The sequence below is a fragment of the Pelodiscus sinensis genome, chromosome 13 (genome assembly GCF_052426305.1).
Source record: "Pelodiscus sinensis isolate ZL-2025 chromosome 13, ASM5242630v1, whole genome shotgun sequence".
NCBI lineage: Eukaryota > Metazoa > Chordata > Testudines > Trionychidae > Pelodiscus > Pelodiscus sinensis.
The window spans coordinates 26,976,224-27,000,293 of record NC_143064.1 but is presented as its reverse complement, the minus strand read 5'-3'; the positions used below and the strand labels follow the sequence as shown (position 1 = coordinate 27,000,293).

Genomic DNA, 24,070 nt, shown 5'->3' with positions numbered 1-24,070 from the left:
TTAACTTTCCCTTTCTTAAGTGAATTCCTTGACTCTGTCACTAAGGCAGTTCCTAAAACTTGAAATAGTCTTTTGGCTCTTCTTTGAATCCTTTCTAATTTATTAACATCCTTCCTGAAGTCTGGATACAGAAGTGAACGCAATATTCCAGAAACGGTTGCCCCCAGTACCAAACTGTAGTAAATTAACCTTTCTGTGCCAAGCTGAGATTCCCATGCTTGTGCACCTATGGCCCTTTAGTGGCACAGAATCACTATAGGGGAGCTCTTGTTCATCTGATTTCCCACCCACCACAAACCCCAAATCTTTTTTCAGAATCACTGCTTCCCAGGATCTAGTCCTCCATCTCATAATTATGGCCAACATCTGTGTTTCTAGATGTACTGTATACATTTTATGGCTAGTCACATTAAAACCCATATTGTTTGCTTGCCTCCAGTTTACTAACCAATCCTGATAGCTGTGCATGGGTGACCTCTCCTCTTACTTATTGACCTTTCCCCTTAATTTTTGTATTGTCTGCAAATTTTATCAGTGGTTTATCAGGTCATGGATTATAAATTAAATAGCACAGGGCCAAGGACCAATCCCTGCAAAATCATATTGGAAACATATGCTTGATGAGGAGTCCCTGTTTAGGTACATTTTGAAATCTGTCAGACAGCTTTAATCCATTTATGTGCCATATTAATTTTATATAATTCTAGGCTTTTGTCATGTACTATGTCAAATGCCTTGAAGGTGTCTGATATACTAAGCCAATGCTAGTGCTTTTAAGAACCAAAATTATAATCTCATTAAAAAAAAAACTATCAAGTTCATTTGACCAGGCTCTACTTTCCATAAAACTATGTTGATTTGCATTAGTTACATTATCCTCCTTTACAGCTTTATTAATAAAGTCCCATATTAGTTACTCCCACTTGCCCCCATCACTTGTCTTTGCAATGTTAATGTTCTTTTGACAGAACGTACATGTGTGCAATAGATAATATAAAAATATGGCCCTTGAGAGAGTAATGGAAAACCTGAAAAAGAAGGTTAAAGTGTCCAATTAAAAAGATAGAGAAAGCAGTTGGAAAACAAAATGAATGGCAAGCAAAGTGTCAAGGCTGTTCCCCATTCTGAGTGCAGAAGGTGGGGACCCACAAGGGACCTTTACAAATATCTTGTTGCTATAGGCTTTTTCTTAAAAACTTCCCAAGTCACAGATTCCCTGACTTGGGAGGTATGCTACTACCACCCAACTGGGAAAAAACCCTTTCTTCCTATCTATTCACATATCCATACTTGCAAAGTCCAGTCCAATTCTAAATACAGTATTCTTTTCTGGGCATGGTATTCCTGCCGGGTTCAATTCATCTGGTTCCTCCAGCTCCTGGTTTGAACTCCCCAAAAGAAAAAAAACAGCAGGCAGATTCCCTTTCGATTCAAATAGTAACACTTTCTTCCCATTGGTTCTATTGGCTCCCTGCCAACACATCCTAGCTACCTGGGTTTAACCCTTTAGTCAATGAGGCTTTGTCTACACTGCAGGGTTTTTGCGCAAGAAGTTTTTTGTGGAAGAGATATTCCACAAAAACTTCTTGTGCAAAAGCGTGTCCACACCTCAAAAGCACATCGCAAAAGTGATGCGCTTTTGCACAAGAGAGCGTCCACACTGCATGGACACTCTTGCACAAGAAAGTTCTGATTGCCATTCACAGAATGGCCATCAGAGCACCTGGGCTTTTTCCGACAGGCTCTTTTTGCACAAGAAACCCCTGTTGAGTGTCCACTCGCACCTTTTTGCACAAGAAGTCTTGCGCAAAAAGGATTTATTCCTTGTAGAAAGAGATATACCTACACCAGAAAATGCCCTCTGTTCTGCTGCTCTACTGTAAATTTTCTTGTGCAAAAATGTGCTTGAGGTGTGGATGCTCCACGGGTTTTTGCGCAAAAACCCTGTAATGTAGACATAGCTTGAATGGTGGGATGTTTAGAGAAAGAAAGCACTTCTCCCATCCATCACACAAGGTAAACTCAAAATAAGAGCAATATGGAATGGAAAAGAAAAAAATGGGCTTTTTTTCTTAACTCCAGCCTTCCTTAGGATCCATCCTATTTGTAGAACTCCAACATCTTCAGCCACACTAGTAAAACATACTTGTGGTTTTTGTGAAAAAAAGGAAGGAAAAGAGAGCTACAGAGTTGCTGCTGTTTACCAGTGGATGAGATTATGAAATTAAGCATGGCTGACTTGGCTTCCGATGGTAGGGGAGAGGTGCAGAGTAAGAGAAGCAGTCGCAGTTCTGTGAAGAATGAAAAAGTTAATGTGGTTAGTGGTGTTTGTGAGTTCCTTCACCTTCTGCAATGGTGAGTAAATGAAAACATTTTCCATATTGCAGAGAAAGTTAATCTAAGTACATGTAGGGATGAATTTGATAAAAGAATTAATTTTAAAATGCTGAGGAAACAAGTATCTTTTCTGTTATACCAGCATGGCTTTGAATCACTTCAAATTCAAACCATGTAGAAAGTAGCAGCATATTATCCCTAGATAAAAAGGCAGCTTGTATATTTTCAGTTCAGTCATTTTGCATCACATACAAGGGGAATGTAACAAGCAGTGCAGTATTGAGCAATTTGTCAGATTTACTATATTCAGTGTTGGAAGAAAATAAGATTATTTAGGTTACTGGGAGAGTGTTCTCTGGAATATTAGCGTCTTCAAAATGCATTTTGTGATTGGAACATATTCATTCTTTTTTAACTTAACTAGGTGTCCTAATAATAATAGTGCCAGCCATAGTTTTACACCCAACTCTCCACCAGACAGATTCTGGATTTTCATACTTTAAACTTTAAAGTTTAGATATTCTATTTACACTTGTGTATTTGAGATCAGAATCTCGGCTTGTCTTACATCTTGCTACAGTTTCAAATGAAACGTGCTTGTACTTCATCAGTAAATCTGCACTGAATTACAAAGAACTAAGAAACAGCAAACAGGATAAAGGGAAAATGTTGAAATATACTTTGAAAAATGTGTGTGGAACCCCAGAGTTAAACCCCTGTTTTAGGAAAAGTGATGCAAAAGTAGAAGTTGAGATGCAATTGAAGTTCATACACTTATTTGGAGTTCTGTTTTAAACTGAGTTAAAAGAAACAGGAGGATTTTGGAAAAAAGAGCTGGGGTTGTGGGAGAATAGAGGAAAACATGGTAACATGTTACTAATGAGATGCAGCAGTTCCCAGACAACTTATGAAGCTGAAATCTGGACAGCCAGCTGATAAATTGGAAGAGTGAGCCTAGATTCACAGAACTTATACATGAGATAAGAAGTGTGGCTCCAAATGCAACGTTGTCCAAAGTTCTGCCTGAGTGTTCTGGTTGGGAATTGTTTTATAAAGATGGCTATGAACCAAGAAGACTAGATGCAGATTTAGACTGTCCCAAAGTTCAAGGTGATTGAAATTTATTGTTATTGCCTCTCAGGCCTTATCATAATTTCATGTGACTTGTAAAGTTTCCTCCCCAACCCCTTCCTTCAAATGCCCCACATAGCAGAAAGTGACTGCAGGAATAGGAGATGCTCAGAGGTTGATGTACATAAAGCCTATTGCTCTATTTTCTTAAAACACAAGTCATTTGCTTCCTTACAGTGTAACTGATGTAATATCCCATAATATATACACTAGTTTTGTTATAGCAGCAGTGTTTGCTTTCATCTGAATACAGCCTTCTCCTTTCCTCCTGACCTAATCCACTATGTATTGTTGCTTTGTGCTGTTAAACAGCTGCCATGTTTCGGTCCAGAAGTTGCTGCATTTCGTAGTGATTACTGTATCCAAAGGTGAGACAGCTGGCTGTAATAGGATTAACAGAGCAAAAGAAAACTGAGGCTGAAACATTTCTTACCAGGAAATGTTTCCTACCACTGAGAATAGTTTAACTGTGTATCTTCCCAAGGGAAATTATGAGGTTCCCATTGCTAGAAAGAGTTAAAATTAGACCAGTCAAAAACCTGGAGTGTGTATTTTAGAGAACATTGGTCAGAGAGATGGGCTAGATGCCCTTCTAGAATGGTATATATTTTCAAAACTTTTCAGTTTCTAGACCGTTCCATAAGAGTTGGGCATTCTCTTGTGGACCCACTTACCGCCTCATCTCCTAATATACTGCTTCCCCAGAGTATGCAAGGGCTCCCTGAACCAAAGCTCAGAGAGGTGGTAGGTAAGGTTCCAGGGGAAGCAAGATTAAGAGGGAACAAGGTGTACAGCTAGTTTGGATTAGGAAGCCTAATCCGAAGTAGCTAGTCTGTGCCGCGTGTAGCCGCGCGGCACGGAGTCCGAACTAGCTGGCATTTAAAAATGGCGCTGGCCGGCTTCATGCAAATGAAGCCTGGGAAATTCAAATCCCGGGCTTCATTTGCAACTCCGTATGACTACATTACCCCCTCTAGTTCGAACTAGGGGGGTAGTGTAGACATACCCAAGGAGCTTAGCTTGTTTACCTTAACCAAAAGAAGGCTGAGGGGGGATATGATTGCACTTTTTAAATATATTAGAGGGATAAATACCAGGGAGGGAGAGGAATTATTTAAGCTTAATACCAATGTGGACACAAGAACAAATGGATATAAGCTGGCTGGTAGGAAGTTTAGACTTGAGATTAGACGAAGGTTTCTAACCATTAGAGGAGTGAGGTTCTGGAACGGCCTTCCAAGGGGAGTAGTGGGGGCAAAAGATCTATCTGGTTTCAAGATTAAACTAGATGGGTTTATGAAGGGGATGGTTTGATGAGATAACATGAACTTGGTAACTAATTGTCCATTCATTATCAGTGAGAATAGGTCAATGGAGGGATGATAGGAGTTACTATAGAGAACTTACTGGGTGTCTGGCTGATGAGTCTTGCCCACATGCTCAGGGTTTAGCTGATCGCCATATTTGGGGTCGGGAAGGAATTTTCCTCCAGGGTAGATTGGCAAAGGCCCTGGAGGTTTTTCGCCTTCCTCTGTAGCATGGGGTACAGATCACAGCTAGAGGATTCTCTGCATCTTGGGGTTTTCAAAGTATTTGAAGTCTTCAATATCTGAGATATAAGTGAAAGGAGTATTCTGGGAGGGGTGGGTGAGATTCTGTGGCCTGCACTGTGCAGGGGGTCAGACTAGATGATCATAATGGTCCCTTCTGACCTTAAAATCTATGAGTCTATTAATAACAGGAAACTTGGAAATGGCAGAGGTGCTTAACAATTTCTAGCTTGTTTTTGCCAAGAAGATTGATGGTGAGGGTTTGCCTAATATAGTGAATGCTAGTTAGGCCTCAGTTGGAGTATTGTGTCCAATTCTGGGCACCACATTTCAAGAAAGATGTGGAGAAATTGGAGAAGGTCCAGAGAAGAGCAACAAAAATGATTAAAGTCTAGTAAACATGAGCTATGAGGGAAGGCTGAAGGAATTGGGCTTGTTTAGTTTGGAAAAGAGAAGACTGAGAGGGGACATGATAGTGATTTTCAGGTATCTAAAAGGGTGTTGCAGGTGGGCGGGGGGGAGGGGAATTGTTCTCCTTGGTCTCTGAGGATAGGACAAAATGCAATGGGCTTAAACTGCAGCAAGGTAGGTTTAGGTTGCACATTAGGAAAAACTTCCTGATTGACAGGATGGTTAAATATTGGAATAAATTGCCTAGGGAGGTTTTGGAATCTCCATCACTGGAGATATTTAAGAGCAAGTTAGACAGACATCTATCAGGGATGATCTAGATGGTGCTTGGTTCTGCAGTGAGGGCAGGGGACTAGACTCGATCCCTTGAGGTCCCTTCCAGTTCTAGTAACCTATGATTCTAAGTTCACAAGAAGTCCATGGTGGAGCAGGGAACTGTGGTCAGGTCTCCCACTTTCTAAGCAAATTCCTTTGTCACTCCTAGTGGGAAAGGCAATGGAACAGTAGTGTTTGTCAAGAATAATGGCCTGTGTTTGCAGCTCAGTGGACTCCATTTGCATGTGCCTCTAACACTCTCTAGATCGTGCTGACATTCTCTCCTCTGTTTTTATTCCTACCCCTCTTCTCCTGTTCTCTCCCTCCAGCTATCCTGGAACTGTCTGGCACCTATGACATTAAAGGCACATGGAAGAGTTCTATCACCTTGCCATGCGTCTACACGCCTTCCCAGGACATTGTGCAGCAAACAGTCATTTGGACCCTGGAGCGAGATCAAAGCCCTGCCACTGTTTTCCGAAGGGATAGCTCTGGGGATCACATCCTGTTGTCACAGTATAGAGATAGGGTCAGCGTCCCAAATAGCACCCCAGGGGATGTCTCTCTTGAAATTGAGATGCTTGAAGTCACAGACAGTGGACACTACACTTGCAAAGTCACCTGGAAAGCCCCGAACAAGAGCCTGCTAACAAAGGAGAGAACCATGATGGTCCGTGTCATTAAAGGTAAAGCCAATAGTAAAATGTGCATTAACTTGGCATTTCTCATTCATAAAGACTCCTGGTGGGGGGATGGGACTGTGCAGAGGGGCTTCCATGTCACACTGACTCTCCACAGCCACATGGTTGAAGCCGGCATTTCCCATAGATTCTCAAGCACCGTGGCTCTTTCTCCCTACACTGGCACTATCCAACCCTGAAGGAAGGGGATAGGAGCCTGCAACATTGATGTGGGGTTGTGGTTTGTACCTCGCTTGGCCACTAGTGCTATTTCAAGGCAGTCCTAAAGGCTGCCCGTTGCTGAACATCTCTGTGCACCTTGCAGCAGTGTTAGAAGAGTTGGAGTACAGAACTGCCCCAGCTACACCCTCCCACTTCAGAACGTCCCTAGCGCACCTCAGAACCATATGCCTCAGTGTGGAAGGCTTATGAAGGGGTAGAAAGATGCTCAGCCTCTAACAAGGGAAACCCGCTGTGTGTGCATATTCCTTGTATGTAGCTGGTGCAAAGCAGTCAGGAGGAAACCATGAATGGAGTTCAGAAACTGCATGCAAGGGGGTTATGAGAGCAGGTAATGAATGAATTCATTCTGGAGAAGCCTGCACAGGCATGGGATTCAGGGAAGTGTGAATCCTGCACCTTTCTTTATAACAATCAAATTCTCAGATCAAATTCTCTGCAACTTTGGGACAAGTGAGCGTCAAATCCCTTTCCTTTTGCCTTTCCGTTTCAGTGACTAAACTCATCATCAGACCAGGCATGACTGCTCCAAAAATGTATAGGCATGAAACATAAGCCAAAGAAGGGTGCATTGAACCTTGTCAAAACTGTGTGGTGATGAATGCTGTGAAGTTCTTAACTACTGACCCAAATCCCTTTCCTTTTCCTTCAGTTGCAGTGACTAAACCCATCATCAAACCGGGCAATCTGGGCTTCACCGTACCGAAAGGGGCTAGAACCAGCCTGACTTGCTCTGCCAATGGGTCCCCACCTATCATCTACCGCTGGTTCAAGGGAGAGCCTGGAGGAAAGGTGGTGCACGTGAGCAATCACGCCGTACTCATGTTTGATTCTCTGCAGATGTCTGACACGGGGAAATATTACTGCAAGGCAGAAAACAGAGCAACCTCCCAAGTCATGGAGCAGAGTGATTCAGTGCAACTGACTGTGATGGGTAAGTGCCCCAAACTAGTGCTTGCTCTCTGAGATGCTCCTAACTGCAGAATGATAGTGAGGCAAATGGCTCATAGGGTTCAATAAAAGTATAGACTTTTAGAGTGAATGAATGTGAACAATATCTGTAGTGACATTTGCTAGGGTAAAAGAACAAGAGCTCTTATTCTCAGCTCTCACAGTATAAGGCACAGCTGATCATTGGCTAGGGTCAGAACAATGTTTTCCATCCTCCAGCTCTGCACTTGCCAGCTTGCTGACCTTGGACAAGTCCCCTTTCTGTGCCTCAGTTTACCCCTGGAGATCAATGGCATTCCCTTTGTAATACCCTTTGAGAGCTACTGGTGAAAAGTGCTCTGTAGGAGTTAGGAGGTTTACGACTTCGCCCTGCAGTTTTTGTATTTATCCAGTTCGTAAATTAGCAATTGAAGGGGTGGAAGAGTCTGCCACATTTGTCACTTTTCTCAATAGACCTCACAAAACCAGTAACTATGGTACCCTGCTCTGGGTCTGGGGCGTACCCCATAGTCTCAGAAGGAGGTGAGGCCTGCTCAGTGTTGAATTAAAAGCACTTAGGGAGGGGAAGTGAAGGGGCATTTTCATTGCTGTGTTGTGTGAATAGTGAGAGGGTGGGCTGGATGTGACATGTCCACTTGCTTCCATTTTTAGAATTTAGTCCTCAGGCCGACAGGGTTTGCTAGAGTTGACTTCTGCTGCCCTATGTGGTTCTAACTGCTACTCCCCTTTCCTCTGCTCTCCAGTGAGCCATGACCTCATGCTGTTGGCCTACTTGGTTACAGGCTCCCTGGGATGGCAGCCATTCTAACACTTGGAAGGACAAGCCTAGAGGAGTCATGCATTTCTTTAGCTCTGTGTGGTGTGACATGAAGTCATCAGAAGCAAAATTCCTATCTCAATAACTCCCATGGTTTGGGAAGACTCAGTGTGCTGGGGATTGCTTCCTTGTTTGAATCCTCACTTTGTGCTGTTTTGATCCAGAGTACCAAGGGGCCAGCCTGCCCCTCTATGTCATCATCCTGATTGGTGTACTCTGCGTGGCTGTGGTGTTAGTTGTCATTGCTGTCATCTTGTGCAGGAGAAAGATCAAGAAGGGTGAGTATGTTGTACTGGGGAAGTTATGGTGAACTACTGAGGATTTGGGGGTGGGAGGACAAATAAAAACACTGCTATAGCACACTGAAAGAAAATGAGTTAGTTGAGGTTGCTTCTTGCAATTGAATGCTTAGAGATAGGCACATTGTATCAAGAACAGGAACTGACAGAGTAATCACAATCCCCTGTGCTAATCTCATTTTCTGTGAGCAGTAAACCTGTAGTTCTTTGTCTTTCCTTTCCAGTAGTTCAATTGCACTTCTTGTAGCTTTGTGCCCCAGAGATGTTTGCCAGAAAGTCAACATGGTTTCATTCTGTAAAAGTTGCTTCCAGTTGCCATCTTGGCACAGTCTCTATTGACTGTAGAAAGAGTAGGTGACTGAAGGGACTATTTGTGATCAATAGTCTTGACCCTCCTGCAGAACACAAGCCATAGAACTTCCTTGAATTAATTCCTGCTTCAAGTCTCCTCCTAGTCCACACGTGGCTTCCTGTTTTCCATGCAGCCTGCTCTGTACATAGTCCCTGGCCATTTCCATCAGCCTCAGGCTTCCCTGCTGCTATTGATCGTGCCACTTCTGCTTCCTCAGAGAGGCCAGATAACTTCCTTGGTCAGTTCTTTCAATAGAATTACTGCCCCCTCCTGCTATCTGGCATGGAGGACAAAGTGTGGTGGGTAGGTGGTTGATAGGAATGGGTAGTTTGCTGCTTAGCAGATTCTTCACAACTCCGTCCATTGGAGGTAAGCAAATATGAAAGGTCAGAGAGATGACTCAGCATCTGCCAAAGAAAGCCTTCTGTGCTGTGGTATTCCAGGCAGCTATGTTGCACTAGCATTGCTGGTGCAAAGCAGTAACCACACAACCATGAAATAAGTGGGATGTACAGGCAATGAATTACATCAGCCTAGAGAAAGGTCTGAAGTCCATATCTGAACAGATATGAAATTCAGATCTGGCCCAGTACTGTCCCCTGAATGTACAATAAGATCCAGACCAACTATTACCCCAGTGTTGGGACAAGTCAGATGTATATTGTTAAGAACTCAGTCATGGGGTGCAGTCACAGAAGACCCCTTGGGATTGTTCTTGATTATGCCACTGACACCCACCTTCTTGTTCTCTGTGGCTCTATACCACTCTGTCCTTTTGGGACAAATCCTTTGGTCTTCCCCATACAAGGCACAGATTTGGGGTTACCACCTCCCTGAAGAGCAATGCAGGCACTGAATGACTTCAACTCTGGGAGGACGTAGTTCTAGGGTATAATAATTATTTACACTGGGCCTGATAGTAAACAAAATTGTTTTTATTAAATACAAACAATAGAATTTAAGTCGCTGCAAATGAAAATAGACAGATCAAAGGAAGTTACTATGTTAAAATGAAAAGAAAACACATAGCTAGTTCTAATTCATTAAAAAAAATACTGCAGGTAGATTCTTACCCTAAAGAGCTGTTCTTATTTCAGGTAAGTCGTCAAATTTGATCTTTTACTCTGACTTGGGTCTCCCGTTCTCTTTGTTTCCAAGCCAGCCAAAGATAAACACCTGATAGGGTCCAATTATTTAAACAGCCTTCTCCACAGGGTAGGAATCTTTTGTTCTACATTTCCCCTTCCAAGGAAAACTACCTGGCTCAAAATAGAATCCCAGTACCAGGTGCTATGGTCACATGTCTTACTATGGTCATGTATGGATTTACAGAACAAACAAGGCTGTTTACAAGTCATTAAGTTGTTCACCCACTCATTAAGGCTTCTGGAGCACCCGTAATGTCTGCCATTAGCATGTTTAAAACCACGAACAGTCTAATACTACATGTTTCTAACTTTAAATACAAAAATTATACATGCACCAAAATGAGATATACAGCTTCAGCAGACTGTAACATTAAAACTGATTGGCTACATGCGGTATTTTGTCCAAGGCATCTCCTAGTTATGCATATTTATATTCGTAAACCAATGTTTATAAAGCATGGGGAGGACCATCACAAAACCTATAGCAATTGTCACCATAGAATTCTGACAAGGTTCCATGCCCTGTTTGGGGGTTATATTCTCTACCCTAGTTATGTTCTATACCCTAGTCTCATAATTGCACATGGCCAGCTGCACCTAAAACAGACATTTTGATTTTTTTTGCCCATGGGGAACTGTAGGGCTGTTTGTGTGTGTTTTACTTATTAAAGTTAGAATAAAGTAGGTAGTCACACACTTTTATAGAAGAATACTTTTACAGGTATCTTTAGATAATTTACAAAATAATATGGATTATGAGAAAGTGGATTATGTCATAATTTGAAAGCTGACAAAAAAAATACAATTCCCTTAACTAGGCAGAGGTCTTCTCAGAAAAAAATATGCATTTTTAAATAATGTATTAAATATTAGTTTTTAGAAAATACTAATTGTGCGTTTAGGTTATTTAAAATAATACTATATCTTTTGAAATAAAGAATAGAACATGTATATTAGAGAAGACACAAAGTGTCTTCACAGGACACAAAGTGAAACAGAACAGCCAAAAAAAAAAAAAAAACCCCAAAAGCCTCTTCGCCTGTTACAGAAAGAGTGAAAATAAAGTGGGGAGAAAGTTATAAAGCAGCAAGAAAGCTTGTGTCTCATGCTAGAGAGAAGAGGAAAAACACCTAACCCCTGAAGCTGTGCTAATCAAATGCCAACAATTCTCAGGACAAGCTGGTGAGGTAACATTTTTTAATGGATCAACTTCTGTTAATGAGAGAGACAAGCTTTTGAGTTGCACAGATCTGGTCCCTTGGAATATGTGTTAACTACTCAACATAATCTGTTCCATGCTACGTAGTATTTAAATGTGATACTCTGGTGCAAAAATTTTCAGTATGGGAAATTAACTCTGTCACAACTAAATACAAGGTGGAACAGATTGTTTAGCATAAATTGCGAGGAGTCCTGTGGTACCTTAGCCCTGGTCTACATTAGGGCTGGTTATTTCGAAATAACTTCTGCTTTCCATGAGGAATAATGCTAATTTCAAAATAGTGGTAGTGTGGATGCTCTAGTGCTACTGTTTCAAAATAACTGCTTTCCAGAGTCATTCAAACTAATTACTGCCCAGTGCATCCTGGGGCTTTAAGTTGAGGTAGCATGTGCACATTAACAGAGCCTGCCTCAAACTAATTTCAAGACTTTTCTGTAGTGTGAACACTCTAGTTCAAAATTATTATTTTGGGAGTTAAATTGAAATTTCCTAGCATAGGCACGCCCTTAGACTGAGGGTATGTCTACATTTCATTCCTCTTCCAAGAGAGGAATGCAAATACAGACACCCGAAATTGCAAATGAAGCGGGGATTTAAATATCCTGTGCTTTATTTGCATAATCACGTTATGGCGCTATTTCAAAATAGCGCTATTCCAAGACAAAAAATTGGGTTATTTTGAGATAAAACCCTTCCCTCGAAATAAAGGGAAGGGTTTTATCTCAAAATAAACCCATTCTTTCTCTCAAAATAGTGCTATTTTGAAATAGCGCCATAACGCGATTATGCAAATAAAGCGCGGACTATTTAAATCCCCGGTTCATTTGCAATTTCGGGTGTCTGCATTTGCATTCCTCTCTCAGAAGAGGAATGAAATGTAGACATACCCTAACAGATTTATTATGGCATAAGCTTTTGTGGGTAAAACCCGATTCATGAGATGAATTGGAGTGGAAGTTATAGAGGTGGGAGATATACCCTAATAAATCTGTTAATCTCTAAAGTGCTACAAGACTCCTTGTTGTTTTTGCAGACACAGAGTAACATGGGGTATGTCTACACTACCCCCCTAGTTCGAACTAGGGGGGTAATGTATGCATACCGAACTTGCTAATGAAGCCCGGGATTTGAATTTCCCGGGCTTCATTAGCATAAAGCTGGCACCGCCATTTTTAAAAGCCGGCTAGTGCGAACCCCGTGCCGCGCGGCCACACGCGGCACGGACTAGATAGTTCGGATTAGGCTTCCTAATCCGAGGTGTACAGGTGTACGAGGTGTACAGATAGTTTGGATTAGGCTTCCTAATCCGAACTATCTAGTCCGTGCCGCGTGTGGCCGCGCGGCACGGGGTTCGCACTAGCCGGCTTTTAAAAATGGCGGCGCCGGCTTTATGCTAATGAAGCCCGGGAAATTCAAATCCCGGGCTTCATTAGCAAGTTCGGTATGCATACATTACCCCCCTAGTTCGAACTAGGGGGGTAGTGTAGACATACCCTTGGTTACCTCTCTGAGACTGTGCATAAATAGGTTTTTTATGATATTTAGTTATTCTTGGACACTACTCCCTCCCCCGTATTATTGACAACACTACTATACCATTTCTATCTAATAATGAACCAATACTATTTTCTGGATTCTTTTTTGTTCCTGGTGTATTTTTTAAAAATCCTTTTTTTTCTTTTTTTTTAAGCTCTACTACTCATAGATTTCTTTTGCTTCCTTAATCAATTAGCTGCTTATCTTTATTCATTACTATCTGCTCTCCCCTCCCTTTTTTATTAACCAGTCTGCATTTTTTCTTAATGGTGCAATTGTGGTTTATTGGGCATCTTAAATCATTCCCAATCGGGGGGGGGGGGGAAATACATGGAGGCAGGGGCACAAAAGGTCATGTCCCCCATCCAATGTGGGGAGGAGGGGCAAGGGGCTAGCAGCCAGCAGTGCTGTCACATCCTTTGCTAGCCACCTCAGGCCCCATGCCTTTGGACCCTTCAGGGCCCAGAGCAGCCAGCAAAGGGTCTGGTGCCAGCAGTAGGGGTCAGTCCTGCCCCCGCTCTCCCCCCCCCCACTCACCAATGGCAGTGGGAAGTGGAGTGACTCAGCCCCAGCTTGCTTGACTCCCTTGGCTCCCAGCTGCATCACCCAGAGGAGGGGTCTCACGGGAAGGAGTGGGAATGCCCCCTACACTCACTGGCAGCAGGAAGTGGAGTGATGTGATTGGGAGTTGGGGCAGCAGAGTGGGTTTAGGCTGGGTCACTCTGCTCCCTCTCTTCTCCCCCCCCCCATGCTGGTGAGTGTGGAGGGGCAACCCCTGCTGCTGGCAGCCCCCCCCAAAAATCCACTGGGTTATATCACTTGGGAGAGGGAGCTTGGGAGAAGAGATGGAGTCGGGATGGAGCAATGCAGGGTGGGGGTGGGACGAGGAGAGCCTTTCCCCAGGCTAAGGGTGGTAGAGGAAGGAGTCACATGAGGGTGGCAGTCACATGGCTGGTGCTGCCCTTGTGTCCTTCCTTAGCAGTCGCCACTGTTCCCAATTAGCATTCACATTTCCGTTTAATTACTTCTCCCCCAGCTGATTTGGCTTGTTTTGTAAAACTGACTCTCCCCCCCCCCAAAAAAAACACAAAGTATCTGCATATTACTAGTTTAGATTTCATTATGTTCACACCTAATTGTAACTGAATCACTTTGTAAACTTGACACTAATTTTGAAATTTAAATGTTTAGTTTTAGCAAGTCAACTTTAATGTCTGTTCACTAGCCAGCAGGCCTAAAACATCTAGTCCTTATAGGAAGAGATTTCCAGTGTTCGTTGCAGCAGAGGGCACTTCAGTGACAGATGCTTTTTTGAAAATATCACTATCACAGAACTTAAAAAAAAAAAAAAAATTAGCTCACTGGATGATTGCTTTTTCTGTCCTCTGAAGCACCTGGCATTGGTCATTATTGGAAGACAGGATACAAGCTGGAACAGACCATTGGGCTCATCGTGTATGGCCGTTCTTACATAGAACTGTCACCCATGGGGGGGATAGTGAGATGTAATGGGCTGAACACAAGGCTGTTTCTAATCCCACTTTTGGCAAGTATCAGAGGGGTAGCCGTGTTAGTCTGAATCTGCAAAAGCAGCAAGGAGTCCTGTGGCACCTTATAGACCAGGGGTCTCCAAACTTTTCAGCCCGAGGGCCGCATTAACTATCAAACAGCAGTTCGGGGGCCGACTACACACTTGAGGTCCAAATAAAAAACAATCAAAACATGGATGTTGTTTTTAATTATTTATTTAATATTATTTTATTCAGTTATTATTTAATAACACATTGATACACTACACATGAACACCTGTATTAGTGTGAATGGTGAAATTGTTTCCTGGATGCCAAAATAGCAGACATTTCTGGCTTTAGATTTGTTGTCCCTAACATCAACAGTGACCTGAGATTATCATCGGACAAGTTTGTTCTCAAATTGTTCTTCACATATTTCAGACGTGGGGAACTCAGCTGTTGCTTCAGCCATGAAGACCTTGCACTGCTGAAAGTGCGTCAAGTTGTTGGCCTGTACTTGTTCCAAAAACAAATTAGCAGCATGCCAGGCACATGCTATGGGGCACTGCATTAATGCACTGGGGAAAACTCACCCTTCAGGCCAGCGAGAAGAAATCCAGAGAGAAAAATACTTAAAAGGAGCAAGGGACAAATGAAGCATTAAAAATTAACATTTTTCCTCACCTAGAAGCTGATTTTAGGCACTAGATCTGGTGTTTTAGGAGAGATCTGAAAGAATTTAATATCGATTTAAATCACGGGTCACCTTTTTAAAGTTCCCGCCGGGGTTCACGTTCCCCCGCACGTCGCCGGGCGGGCGTTACCACCACCGCCCATCCTGCCCCCTGATTGGCCGGCTGCCCTGTCAGTCTGGGCGGGGGAACGCCGCCCGTGCTAACCCCCGCCCCCTGTGCCGTTTGCCGCCGCGCGGCCGCTTGTCAGCGGAGCGGCCCGCTTCTCCTGCCCCGGCGCGGCGTGAGTACACGCCGCACACCCCTGACAGGGCCCCCCCACCGCGGCAAGAAGGGCCCGTTCGGCGGCGCCCCAGGGACGGTCTCCACGGGCCGGATGAGAGGGCCTCGCGGGCCGCATCCGGCCCGCGGGCCGTAGTTTGGAGACCCCTGTTATAGACTAACTGAAGTGTAGGAGCATAAGCTTTTGTGGGCAAAGACCCACTTTGTCAGATCTGACGAAGTGGGTCTTTGCCCAAGAAAGCTTATGCTCCTACACTTCAGTTAGTCTATAAGGTGCCACAGGACTCCTCGCCACTTTTGGCAAGTCTCTTAACCACTCTGTGTCTTGCTTTATCGGGGGTAAATGGGAACAACGACATTTTCCAATGATTAGATTTAAAAAATAAAAAGAACTGGTTTCCATTAGTATCAGAGGAGTAGCCATGTTAGTCTGCACCTGCAAAAACAAGGAAGAGTCCTGTGGCACCTGAAAGATTAACAGATTTATTTGGACATAAGCTTTTGTGGGCAAAGACCATCTGACGAAGTGGGTTTCTATTAGGAAGAATAAAGTTACCAAAAATTCACATTTCTGTCTTTTTTTTTTCTCCAGATAATTCAAATGAAATAACACAGTGAGTAAGATTCTTTATCCATCATGCTGAAAGAATGTCTGGGGTTGTAATATTGATTTCTGTGGCAGAAAATCTATTTGCCAAGTGAAATATGAATATCCTATTTGGCTATAGGAAGGAGGGGCTTGACTATCTTAATGGTGTGTTTCACTGACAGTGTGAGGGTTTAGATATTCACAGGCATAGCGATACAAATGTTGTTTGTGAATATCTTATAATCACCAAAATTAGAGTTTCAAAAGACCTATTTGAGCCTCTGTTCCTTCACCAAAGACACCGGTGCATGATTGTCCTCTAGCATCTAATGAACAGAAATGTCCAGCTCTCCCAGTTGAATGAATATCGCAGTTGAAAACTATTTCCTGAAGTTCATCCAAATCAGTCCTTTGATGAACCTCTCTGGTGTTTCTTTCTGGACCATCCTAATCCTAAATTTGAATCCCTGTGTCCAACTCTTCCATTCACTAACACACAGACACAAGACAAGCTGCAAATATAAAGGTCCTGACAATAAAATAACATCTAACATGGGAGCCACATATCCAGATGCCAGTACAAGTGATTATAAGAGTGTATGTTGGAGTGCAATATTTTGCCAATGAAATTTGTCAAGGTGAGGTTTATACAGCAGTGTGTTAAAATACTGCCTGCTGGGACTTCTCTTCACTAGTTGCACCTTCATTGTAAAGATGTGGCCAAACACAGGCCACTTCGGAGAAATTTATCAGATGCATTTGGTCCATGGGTTCCAATGTGTCCACTCTTTAGTCCAGCCTTTTATTTTCCAAGGGCCAAATCCCCAGCTGGCATAGCCCCATTGAGGTCAGTGTTGTAATGTCAGCAGCGAATTTGGTCCTAATGGTAGCAGATTGATTGTGTCTGTTTCTCTTATCATTCTTGCTTTTCCTTTTAATACAACTTTTTCAGCCTCCCATAATGTCTCTGTTTAGTGTCTGGAGCCTTGTTATTCCACAGCTAATGTCCCACAGTCCTTTGGACCAAAGTCTGATCTTTGCCATGTGCTGTAAATCCAATGTCACTCTACTGAAGCTAGCGGAATGACTCCAGATTTATGCTCGTGTAATGCAGACTAAAATCTGGCCCAGGATCTTGAAGCTAGGTGATGTTGAATTCTCCCCTGGCTCTTTCTTCTTATTAATATTAGAATTTTGTTTCAGTCATAACTCCAAGAACCTCACAAGAAGAAAGCCTTGTTCAGAAGTCAATGACAAGTGCACTTACGAGGAAGCCATAACTAGAGCCGAAAACAACTATACATCACAGCCTGTGAAAGAGAATGAATATGAGACAATAAGTCCAATGAAAACCAATGACTATGCAACCCTTGTGAAAGCAACAGAATCTGAATATGAACTGGTGGATGTTCCATAGAAAACTAGCATTTACTCACAAGCAAAGGTGCAGAAGACAGGGTGGTAGAGCTTGAACGGTGATCATTCATTAAGGGAAGCCCTTTGTCCTTTACACCACCTTCTCTGATAAAAATACTAAGCTTATTGTGTGAATTGTTGAAGAGCAAGTGCATCTGGTCTTTCATGGGCTCCAGTTTGCTTTATTGGTGCTTGAGAATTTGTGTGAAACCTACCCAAGATCAGCTTCCTGGGGTAAAATATCCAGGAATTAAACATGTTGAGAAGTTCCTCTCTCCCTCCTAATGTTCAGCACAGACAATGGAATGGCCTTTAATAGTGTGAGGGCAGTTCAGGAAAAAAAAAGCTGAAAGCAAGGTCAAATTCAAATCTACACTGCTCTAAAGGTACTAGCACAAAGGAACCAACTCTGCAGCCATATCTTCTCTGCAATTTAGAATAGTTTTTATGCCATGCATATACTGTGAGAGAAAATGTGTGTGTATTCTGTAGTAAAATTTAGCTACTGCTACTTAGCTGCTTAATCATATGGTATCTCTATATAGGATCTTTCAGAGAGTCCTTTCTTTGATCTCTTGCTAGAATTACATTTTTAGCATTTGGAAAAGATGGAATACAGTGCCTAGGAGCATTGGCATCTGCCAACGTTACTTTTATCTGTTCCTTGCTTTGCCCTTAGACACTAAGGGTATGTCTAGACTACAAGCCTCTTTCGAAAGAGAGCATCTAGACAGCAACCACTTTTTTCGAAAAAGAGAGCAGCCTGGATGCTCTCTTTTGAAAAAGCACTGTTTGGGCTGAAGAACGACTTTTTTCTAAAGAGCTCTTTTGAAAAAAGGCGTATTCCTCATAAAATGAGGTTTACTGTGGTCGAAAAAACTGCCACGTTCTTTAGATTTAATTTTGAAAGAACGCAGCAGCAGTCTAGACGCAGGTGAAGTTTTTTTGAAAAAAGGTCACTTTAAAAAAAAAACCCTGTAGTCTAGACGCACCCTAATATAGGCATCATTGTATTCTTATGCAAAACAGTATTTTTAACATGGAATCCTATACTAACAACCATCCCGTGCCACAGCTCTGAAGCGTTGTGCTAATAACTTTCCACCCCATAAAAAGCATTCTCATGCACGTGTGTCAATTGCTTTGGTGTAGTGGGCACACAGCATATACCCCCAAAAACCCACAAATGGTCTGATAGTGCTTTATAAACTAACAAAACATGTAGATGATATCAAGAGCTTTCATGGGCACAGCCCACTTCTTCGGATGACCGGAGTTCCTGTTCTCCACAGATGGGGATTTGAGAAGCCCAGTGTCGCAAGAATCACAGGTCCGATGATAAATACCCAAGGGGGGAAGGACAGAACCAGGTGGACAGTTTTATCAAATAAAAAATATTTATTTATGACAGTGGTGAATTTATAGTATTTATTCTAAGATTTTTAATAGACTGTGTTAATAATGAATTTACAGTATTTATTATATTTATTCTATGATTTCTAGTTAAACGTGTCAGAGATATAAGGATGGGAACGGCAAGGGGAATAGTCTCTAATCTTAAAATATCCAGCTACACTAATTAAATAACAGTGATAACTACAAACTCTATGTACTACCCAAAACAACTACAACACTAAGCTTATACAACAAGAAAAAATCAAATCATACATTCCAACTTACACAGCACACGGAACATTTCACAGATATCGGTTCAGTTGTGAAGGCCTTGGTTACGCCTGAGAGTCGGGGGAGGTGGCTGGTCGGTTGATCAGGCCGGCAGCGCTTTGAAGTGTACGAGAAGGCACACGCACGGTGGTACGTGTGTTGCGAAGACCTCCTAGAGCGAACTGTGCGATGGGTATTTATCCCCAAATCTGCACATTGCTTTCCCGCGCTTGCATATTACCATATATGGCCCAATGGTCACCAAGTGGGGGGTCTGTGTCCCAGGGGTTGGGCTGAAACTGTGCAGGTTTCATGCGACCAGGTAAGCCCCGCAGTTCTCACGCCAAGGTGATGGGTGGGAGAGTCTGAGGCTATTTTCCCCTTTTCACACCTTCCCTTTTTCTAAAGGCAATGGTATGCAGGAAGGGTGCGGCCGGTTTCTCTCAAGGAGTACTGCAGCCCACTATAGCAAGAGCGGCCTGGCCAAACTTTTTTACTGGGGGGGGGGCAGTTTCTTTTCTCTAACACCCAGAAGGTAACAGAAGACATGGAGCAACTGCCCTCACCTAAGAAGAGATCACAGTTTCTTCAGTACCTATATTTCACCCCCTGCCCTGCTCCTGTTACAAAGCTTGAGCTCGGCCTTGGCTTGCTTAGATCAGGCATGAAAGAGCCACATGGTGATTTTCATTAACTTAAAATAATTTCTGCAATTGGCTGTCTTCCACCTACGATATCCTCCTGTTCACAAAATCCCACTTATATGTTGGGTCTGGATCTAGCCTCGGAAGTATCCAGGAACTCCCTGGTAGGGATTTTGCATGGCTTTGGGCAGAACTGTGTCCTCAGCTGATGTCATCTATTCCTAACACCTTTCCTAAAGATTATAGTTCCATGTCCACATTTTCTCTCATAAAAATGTGGTCAGTACCTTTCAACCAGTTCGCATGTTGGACATTCAAAAATGTCTTTCCCCTGAATCCTGAAATAACCCTCCTATGTTCTCCTGCTGGCCATTCTCTGTAGTCAGCTGGAGGGAATAATATTTAGCTCCTGGGATAGCCTACTACTATCCTATTGAATTAAAACATATAACCTGCTTGTGCAAAGAGGGGATGTGGCCCAGCCATAGTCTTTGAACTGACAATATCCTACAGTGGCAGTGCTAGAGACAGGCAAAGAACCAATTCCATGTTTATATAATTAACATTCTTTCTAGGGGAACGACTGTAAAATCACTTCCCAACTTGCCTTCTCAACTCTCAAAATGTCCTGAACCATGAAACTGCTTGTTTAATTAAGAATCCAAGGTACTTTGACAGGTCTAAACTGAACAGTTTCATGCTTAGTCCAATGGTGACTGACTTGACTTTAGATGCATCATTTTCAGATACAGTAATTTGCCAGTTGCAGCTCCAGCCTGTTTTAACCTTGCTTGTAGCTCCTCCTGTTGTAAAAACTGTAAGTCGAGTGAGAAGACTGCTGTCCCTGGAGGGCGAGTACCTTCAAAATGCTAATTGTTCCAGTACTTTTGTAACTGTCCTTTATCTGAAAGAGTTCTCACATTTGTATCTCTTTAATTGCTACTTCTTGGGTATGCAGTACCCTAGCTGATTACTGGAATTAGCTGAACCAGGGGCCAATTTCTTGGTTTTAGAAACAGGTTGATTTTCTTGTTTGTTTTGTTTTTTAATTTTTCACCTATCTGCTATGCCTAGGTTTTGCTGGAAGCAGCAAAATAGTGCAACTTCCAACCAGTCATGTCGCTCTAGAAATGTGGTTGTTGTATCATTTCTAGTTGGAATAGCTTTGATTTTCAATATCTGCACTTCCAGCTATTCATCTCTTTGGAAGCATCAGCATATCTGTCTGTAGCAGCAAGGCTAAGCATTGTTTACCATCCCATTTTAGATCAGGTTCCTTTGCTTTGGTTTTCCCTCCAAGTTTAGTTTCTTTTCTTGAATGTTCTTAAACAGCCAAAGCAACGAAACCTAGGCTTTAAAATAGAAATAGAAACTGCTGACAGTGTTTTTTATTGGGGATGAGGTTTTGGAAATGTGCTGTGCAGGCTTGCTGGTGCCATCATCCGGATGTGGGGAGGTTGGGTCACAAAGGAGGAACATGGTCTGAACTAATTAAAGTCTAAGATGGTAAAATCAGCACAATGTTTATCATGCCTTTCCTTTTTCTGCATGAAAAAGGATGCACGTGTAGACAGCTCAGTTTGAGGGAGTAGACCAAGTTACCTAAGAGTAAAGAGGGCTAACGTCCCCTGCAGAGCATTATTATGGATGTCCTGCATGTTTAGATATATAACCCACATGCTGTGAGTGTTATTTTTCACACTGGGATACCCTGACAGTTAATATTGTTTAAAGTGGTCAGTAAATAGCCAGGTAAAAGGAGATGTTAGACCTGCCCCTATTGAGGGAATGCAGCAGAGCATCAAAAACCTGTTGCAACAGACTTGACTGGTGTGATGGAACCCGTGTGTGGTTGGGAGCTGGTGCACTAACAAGACACTTGCAGCTGATAGAAGAAGGAATCTTGTGGAAATTTAAAGGACCCACTTCATTTTTGCAAATTCCAGCAGATGCAAAACATTAGCTATCTAGTTTCAAAGCTATAAAGAAGATTAAAAAGATAATTAATTATATAATCAGGGTTCCATTTCAGATGTTGGAGGGTGAGGCCACTTCAACCATGGTTCCATTCTAGAGTCTATTTAGAAACTTGAAAACTCCTGGGTTTTTTTTGCCAGTAACAACTTAGAAATTAACTGACAAGAACAGTGTTCCTAATTCTTACATAAAGAAAAAATACAACATATTAATTAAAGCCATAGTTAAAGTTTATTTGTACATTTAAAACAATCACCAGCAAGAAATTTCCAATCCCAAATCTTGAGGTGTCAGTTTTGGAGCCTTAACACAAGTTCGATACTTTGTACACTACACTGTCTTTAGTAGAGATAAATAACATCTGCTTAGCCTTGCAATTATTATTTTTAAAATATCTTCTCTTCCAAATTGTGAAGAGGAGAATGAGAGAGTTAAATTCTTCCAGGAATGTTTAAAAGTTAATAAATTACTGAAAAACAACACTCCAGATATGAGCTAAAGCAATGGATAACGCTGTTGTTTCATGTTGTCTGGGAAAAATAAGCAAATATAGAATTGCCAGATTTTTACTGAATCAATAGTCCACAGTCACTTACACAAAAATCTGAAGTCCAAGAGTAGCCCAATCTGTTTGTTTATTTAAACAGTTTCTTTATTACTGTTGCAAGGGGATGTGGATTGCAACTGCTTTAAACACTAAAGAGAGGGAATCACCACATAGGAGTGTAAAGGGTTCGTTTATTCAGTTAAAACTGGGAAGGGAGGGGAATGTCATTTATACACTCAACCACACTTACAGTCCCAGGCAGGATGATAAGACGAGCAGAAGGCAGTTCATGTTGTTTGATCTTCCCAAGTTGACTCCTAAGCTGGTCCGCTGACCAGGCGATCCGACCAGAGGGTGTTCTGGGAGGATCCACTTGATGGTCAACCAACTGTGTCTCTGTCCCTCTCGCCTTTTAGAATCAGCCACATGCAGCTTCTGTGTCTCTGGGCCTCTTGGGGCTGTGTGCAGTTGTTTACTCCTGCTGTTTACCTCAGAGTTTTCCCACCTCTTGTGTCCACCTCAGACATTCTTCTGCACTCACTCAGGGAAGGGATGGGGAGTTAACAAATAACACTTTAGGGCTATGTCTATATTGGAAAGATTTTGCACAAATACTCTTTAACGCAAGAGTTTTTGCGTTAGCTTATTTGAGTAAGAGAGCATCTACACTGGCATGTGCCTTTGCGCAAAAGATGTGCCTTTGCGCAAGAGCATCCATGCCAGTGTAGATGCTCTCTTGCGCAAGAAAGCTCCGACGGCCATTTTAATCATGGGGCTTTCTTGCGCAAGAAATTGATGTTGCCTGTCTACACTGGCCTCTTGAGCAAGAACAGTTGCGCACATGGGCTCATCCCTGAGTGGGATCATCAGAGTATTTGTGCAAGAAGCACTGATTTTATACATTAGAACGTCAGTGTTCTTGTGCAAGTACTCGCAGCCAGTGTAGACAGGTGGCAAGATTTTGCGCAAAAGCGGCTACTTCTGTGCAAAATCTTGCCAATGTACATGTAGCCTAACAGTGTAGGGAACCAAATAACATCATTAACATGTGAGAGGGAGAACAACATCCATTTTAACTCTCCCCTTACTCCTCCTTTGCCTCCAACAATTACCACATTGGTCTATACTTTTAAAAAGATCCACTATCAAGAGTATAATTAAATGATGGATGTTAGCAACATAGATCTATAGCAAACAAATTTTGGCAGCCAAATCGTGGCTTAGGTTTATTTATGTGCGCTGAATGATTTATGCAAATAGTTACATTTCAATGAGTTTAAAAAAGAGTACTGCAGAAGCTCCCAGCCCTGCTACTGGATCTGCCAGATCCACTTCTGCATTCCTGTTGGTAGAACAAGGAATAGCCAGGTGGAGGTGGGGGAGAAGTGTAACTCAAGGGAGGTGACTCATCACCTTTCTGTTTTGCATTTGCTGCTGCAGTTCTGTCCATGCTAAAATGAACCAGAATCTCAGGAGCTCCAATTCTAATCCAACCACTCCTGATTTCATCCAGGAGCCAAGTATCAGTTTGCATTGATTGGGCCTTTTGATGTGCCTACATTCCTTTCACTCCCATGAGCATGAAGGGGGGGAGGAGGAGAGGAGTAAACCAAGAAAGCTGCCTGCATTTCTCTCTCCTGGCTAAAGGGGAGGCAAGAGACAGTGTGCTGCTATGGTAGGAATGTTGGTTGGGGGCAGAAGGCTGTAGCCCCCCCTTTCCCTGCATAAATGGTGCCTTTGTACATAATTAATGCTAGT

The 24,070-nt window shown here is 42.5% G+C and overlaps 1 protein-coding gene across 3 annotated transcripts; it reads left to right on the top strand.

Annotated features, from left to right (window-relative positions):
• The first annotated feature begins 2,196 nt into the window (after window positions 1-2,196).
• LOC102461035 (V-set and immunoglobulin domain-containing protein 4-like) lies at window positions 2,197-18,889 on the top strand. Of its 3 annotated transcripts, XM_006136136.5 has the most exons (6): window positions 2,197-2,355; window positions 6,074-6,430; window positions 7,317-7,598; window positions 8,597-8,710; window positions 16,067-16,088; window positions 17,267-18,889. In XM_006136136.5, the coding sequence occupies exons 1-6, from the start codon at window positions 2,301-2,303 to the stop codon at window positions 17,478-17,480; spliced, it is 1,044 nt and encodes a 347-aa protein (XP_006136198.3). In that variant the 5' UTR covers window positions 2,197-2,300; the 3' UTR covers window positions 17,481-18,889. The 3 variants fall into 3 exon arrangements, with proteins under 3 accessions (XP_006136198.3, XP_014435631.3, XP_075796941.2); XM_014580145.4 differs by lacking the exon at window positions 16,067-16,088; XM_075940826.2 differs by lacking the exons at window positions 16,067-16,088; window positions 17,267-18,889 and adding an exon at window positions 11,344-11,975.
• The last annotated feature ends 5,181 nt before the right edge of the window (window positions 18,890-24,070 follow it).

Coding starts and splice junctions, on each gene's coding strand:
- LOC102461035 (XM_006136136.5), top strand. CDS start 2,301: ATGAAAAAGTTAATGTGGTTAGTGGTGTTTGTGAGTTCCTTCACCTTC. Junction 7,599..8,596: donor AGTGCAACTGACTGTGATGG/GTAAGTGCCCCA, acceptor GTTTTGATCCAG/AGTACCAAGGGGCCAGCCTG. Junction 8,711..16,066: donor CAGGAGAAAGATCAAGAAGG/GTGAGTATGTTG, acceptor TTTTTTCTCCAG/ATAATTCAAATGAAATAACA.